This window comes from Vitis riparia, chromosome 14, assembly GCF_004353265.1.
Source record: "Vitis riparia cultivar Riparia Gloire de Montpellier isolate 1030 chromosome 14, EGFV_Vit.rip_1.0, whole genome shotgun sequence".
Lineage (NCBI taxonomy): Eukaryota > Viridiplantae > Streptophyta > Magnoliopsida > Vitales > Vitaceae > Vitis > Vitis riparia.
Window position 1 is genome coordinate 19027451 of NC_048444.1, and position 5650 is coordinate 19033100.

The 5650-nt window shown below is 45.4% G+C and overlaps 1 protein-coding gene across 1 annotated transcript; it reads right to left on the reverse strand.

Annotated features, from left to right (window-relative positions):
* Positions 1-516: 516 nt before the first annotated feature.
* Positions 517-897, reverse strand: LOC117930523. The gene has a single exon (XM_034851167.1). The coding sequence runs from the start codon at positions 895-897 to the stop codon at positions 517-519; it is 381 nt and encodes a 126-aa protein (XP_034707058.1).
* Positions 898-5650: the final 4753 nt, after the last annotated feature.

Genomic DNA, 5650 nt, shown 5'->3' on the forward strand with positions numbered 1-5650 from the left:
TGTAGAGGTGCAAAAAGAAGTCCGATAAGCACACAATGCAAAATGGAGCTTCTCTCTCTGCAATATCCTGTTAATATTCTTATTCACGGCCTCTATTGCCCCGTTCGTCTACAGCCTGTACACAGACGACCTATGATGTCGGATGCCATATCGGTGTACTAAGGTGTCAACCTCTGCTCTGAAATGTACCCCTTTATCTGAGATCAACTTATAAGGGACTTCATAGCGATAAATAATGTGTGATATGATGAAACTAGCAACTCCACCTGATGTCAATCTCGCATATGAAACGGCCTCCACCCACTTGGTGAAGTAGTCGATGGCAACCAAGATGAACTCATGACCACTGGAAGATTTCGGTGAAATCTTCCCAATGATGTCTATACCCCATATTGAAAATGGTCATGGTGAAGTCAACACATGTAACTCTGAGAGCGGCACGTGAATGAGATCTTCGTGTATCTGACACTCTAAACATCTCTGAACAAACTGACGACAATCCATTTCCATGGTTAACTAGAAATAGTCAGTCCTCATGATCTTACGGGTCAACATATGTCCTCCCATATGTGGTTCGCAGACTCCCTCATGAACCTCTCTCATAACTCGATCGGCAGAAGCATGGTCCAAACACAATAGCAATATCCCATCAGCTGATCGTCTGTACAACGTCTCGCCACAAATCATGAATCGGGTAGCCAGCTGTCTCAATGCTCTCTTATCCTTGGTCGTGGCGGCCTCAAGATATACGTCAAGTCTCAGAAAGTGATATATGCCATGATACCATGGCAAACCATCATCTAACTCTGTATCGTCGATCAGACAACAGTATGCAGGAGCAGATCTTAACTCGATCAATAAAGGACGAACAGTGGCATCAGTAGGAATATCAATCATGGAAACTAGAGTAGCTAAGGCATCAGCAAACTGGTTCTACGCTCTAGGCAGATGTGTATATCTCAAATCATCAAATCTCACAACCAATAGCTCCAAATATGCATGGTAAGGCCTAAGCTTCACATCTCTAGTCTTCCATTCGCCTTAAATCTGTCTCAATACCATATTAGAGTCACCAAACGCGTTCATCTATCTAATCCCGAGCTCAAGGGTCATCTCTAATCCCAAGATACAGGCCTCATACTCAACAATATTGTTTGTGGCAGGATGTCGATCTGAGAATGCCAAATGAACAGATCTAGGAATGTGATCACCATGAGGGGATATCAACAAGACGCATATCCCGTATCCAGAATGGTTGGTTGCACCTTTGAAGTACATGCGCCAACCTGAAAGACTAGTCACAACAGCGACATCCTCGTTTGGGAAGTCATCATCAATAGCTCTGCCATCAGAAACTGGTAAAGAAGCTAAGTGATCTACAACAATGCTCTTTCTGATGGACTTCTGAGTGACATAATGGATTTCAAAATCAATCAGAAGTACCAACCATATCATGAGACGACCGACCAAAGTGGGCCTGTCAAACAAATATCTCAGAGGATCTAGATAGGATATCAAGTGCACTGAATACTCAGTCATGTAATGTCTCAGTCTGTGAGTGGCCCAAACCAATGCCAAGCAATAGCGCTCAATCATGACATATCTCGTCTCGTACTTTAGCATCCTCTTACTCAAATAATAAATGGCTCGCTCCTTGCCCGAATCATTGAGCTGAGCCAACACTCAACCCAAAGCCACGTCTAAGACTGACAAGTATAGGAGTAAAGGACGGCCTAGTGTAAGAGGCATCAAGATTGAAGGTGACAACAAGTACTATTTGATCCTCTCAAATGCGCGCTGATATTGATCATCCCAAACAGTAGGTTGACTCTTCCTCAAGAGTCAAAAAATGGGTTCACAAATGTCTATCAATCTGGTAATGAATCTGCTAATGTACTGAAGTCTACCTAGGAAGCCTTTGACCTCTCTCTCTGTTCTCAGTGCAGGCATGTCAAGGATGACTCTGATCTTATCTAGATCTACCTCTATGCCTCTCTCGCTGACCATGTATCCTACGAGCTTCCCAGAAGTCACTCCAAAAGTACACTTCTTGGGATTTAGTCTCAATTTGAACTGTCAGATCCTCTCAAAGAATCTCTCCAAAGCTGCTAGGTGATTTGATCTATCTCAAGATTTCACTATTATGTCGTCTACATAAACCTCGACATCCCGATGCATCATGTCATGGAAGAGGGTGGTCACGACTCTCTGATAGGTAGCTCCGACATTCTTCAACCCGAATGGCATGACTCTATAGCAATAAGTACCCTACTCGGTAATGAAGAAGGTCTTCTCCATGTCCTCTAGAGCCATTAGAATCTGACTGTACCTGGAAAATCCGTCCATAAAGAACAACATCGAATGACCTGTTGTATTGTTAACTAGCATGTCGACATGTGGGAAAGGAAAATCGTCCTTAGGACTAGCCTTGTTGAGATCTCGAAAATCAACACATACTCTCACATTATCGTCCTTTTTGGGAATAGAGATGACATTGGCCAGCCACTCCGGGCACTCGACCATTGACAAAAATCCAACACTAAGTTGTTTCTGGATCTCCTCTTTTACCTGCAAGCTTCGACAAGGGTGCAATCATCTCAACTTCTACTTAACTGGTCTGGCATGGGGCAGAAGTGGCAAGTGATGTTGGACTATGGATGGATCAAGGCCCGACATGTCCTCATAAGACCACGCAAAAACATCCAAATACGATCTGAGCAACCGGGCAAGGCCATTCCTCTCATCTGTAGACAAATCCGACCCAATCCTCAACTCCCTAGGCTGATTTGCTGTGCCGAAATCAACAATCTTCGTGTCCCCTACAACAGGTGAAACTCTCTTATCAATGGGGTCTGAATCGGAAGTAGAGGATGAGTCATCATCTAAATCATGTTGTGCAATCTCATCATCAATGTCAAATATCTATGTTGTGGGTGAAGATGGTGTAGATAAAGTAATATCACGAGAGACATATAAATACTAAAAAATGCTCAAATCCATAAATAAAGAGTCATGAACATCGTCAGAACGGGAGACAAATCCCGATAAAACATCAAATGAAAGAGGTGGGTCCACAAAGTCGGACCAATAGGGCCATCAAACAATTCATCAACTACTATAACATCATGTGCAAACTCCGAAGCAGGAGTAGTCTGGATTCCCTCAGCAACCTAGATGATGGACACCCCGAAGAGGTCAAATGGTGAAGCAAGCTCAAGCTGGACTGTCCCATCAATTTGGCCCAGACTCATCGCGAGCATCTCGTCGATGTACTCGTCATGCGGAATAGCTCCATCCACTATGTCTCCAATCTCGGCAAATGTCCCATGCTCATCAATCTCATCCGAGAAATAGAGTGTCATAAGGCTCATATGATCTAGAAATGATGGAGCGGCCACCGCAGATGTTGAAGTGCTAGGGGCTCTATCACTCAACAGTAACTGCTGGACGAGGTGTTATAGCTCGGCCTCCTGAGTAGTGCTGAGTCCCCCAATGATCCCATCCGAATGGGTCCATGGCTCTGACGCCCTCACAAGTAATCTGCCAAGCTCATGGTGTACCGGCGAACAGGATAATCAAACAATTTATGAGTCAATCAAGCTCTCACCCACTCCTTACGCAATCGCGTCATATATCTATAATCGGCTTCAGTGGGGATGAACCCTAGTCCGAACGATACATCGTGATCTGGGATAGCCATGAACTCATTAGGCCCATACTAGCGCCGCCCTAACCCCATACCGGGAAAATAAGACATGTTCCTCATCATGTCGAGCACCACCGTGCTACCATGCTGGTTGAACGAAATTGCCACGAAGTCTTAGCAAAAATCCTCCATCTCTAGGGCCTACACCTCGTCGAACGTGAATCCAGTCAAAAGTAAGTCCTCATCACTGTGACTAATCTGGAGCACTGGCTCAGCAGAAATGAACATGTCTCTCACAAACTGCATCATGATGACCTGACCATCTTATATGAACTTCACCTTCTAATGAATGGAAGAAGGAATGACCCCGGCTCTATGGATCCAAGGTCGGCCTAAAAATAGGTTAAAGGGTGTAGGAATCCTCAAAACCTGGAACAAAGTAACAAAGGTGGCCGGACCTATCAGCAGCTTAATCTCCAGAGTGCCCATGACTTCCCTCCGAGTACTATCATATGCTTAAACTGTCTAAGTGGAGGGACCAAATTCAGAGGGCGCATAACCAAGGGCGATGCCAGTAGCCAGAAGGTAGACGTTTAGGGTCGAGCCATTGTCCAAAAGAACAGATGGGACTCGACGACCTGAACAACCGATTGATATATAAAGTGGACATGTATGGTCTGTACCCTCTGGTGGCAAGTCGTCATCAAAGAATACTATGCATGTGGCTCTGCCAGCCATCACTATATGGATCAACCCCTCCGGAGTGGTTGTAGTCTTGACTCTGATCTGGCTCAAGGCTCGAATTAATGCATCTCGGTGAGTACTGGAAGATGCTAACAAGCTTTAGATGGAAATGCGAGCTTGAGTGCTCTACAACTGCCTGAAAATCTCGTCGTCCTCTCTCCTGACCTCCTCAGGAGCAAATGTTCCCTCTTCGGGTCTAGCAGCTATGGGAAGCGGCTGTCACAATACTCTACCCCTTCGGAGAATATACTGCACATCAGGAGTCTGAGAAGCATCAATATATGGAGTCTGAACCTCCTCAACATCCAAGATCAAGACGAACGATGTCTGAACACTATAATGTGTGAAAGTTAGAGGCTCAATAGTGGCCACCTGTATTGATGCCGCCTCAGGAACTAGTCTAAATGGAACGGGCATCCAAGGTCCCAAAGTCACTTCGCCCATCTCATAATTCTCGTCTGACACTATGGGCTCTAAATCTAACTCATACCAACTCAGCAACTGGATGTGGTCGTCAAGCTCGACAAAATCCAGAAAATGAATCATCAGTCGGTGGGGGAACCGCATGTGTGGTGTGGGTCGGTAATGGGTTTGTGGTTACAGTCGGCTAACCCAAGTGAACCAAACCCTGGTCGATCAAATCCTGGATGGCATATCTGAGAGCGGTACATCGATCGGTCTCATGTCAAGGCCCCTGATGGTATACACAGTGCAGATCCATCATGAACTGAGGCGGAATAGGCTGAGGTGGTGGCCTAGGAGTGAGAGCAATCAATAACCCAACCTCTATAAGCTTCCGAAGAGTCTGGCTCAACGACATGCCTAACTATGAAAACTGTCTCTGCGTCCTCAAAGCAAAAAGAATAGAGGTCTGTTGAGCTTTGGGCTTAGGATAAGGCATCGTAGGTCTCACGGCGAACTGAGCAACATAGCATGACTATCCTGTGGCCGTATATGAAACAGGTGGTCTCTTGGTGCCCTATGCGGCATAGTAAGGCAAAGTTAATGTCTGAGGCATGTAGGTCTGATCATAAATCGGACGAGTCTCTCGTGGTCTATACTGATGAGGTGCATAAGAATGATGAGTCCCGAGAAGCTGTGGAGCTGGCTGATGACGCCTAAAAAGCCTCTAACTAGTAGAAACGATGGTGGTCACATCAACCAATCTCTGTCCCTTGAAGGGCTTCTTCCCTTTAACATCACTAGGGAAAGAATCAGCCCACAAACCTCTGGAAATACTGTCCTCAACATCATATAGAG

Bases quoted from the DNA above. Each gene is read 5' to 3' on its own strand.
- LOC117930523 (XM_034851167.1), bottom strand. From the start codon at position 897: ATGATTGATATTCCTACTGATGCCACTGTTCGTCCTTTATTGATCGAG.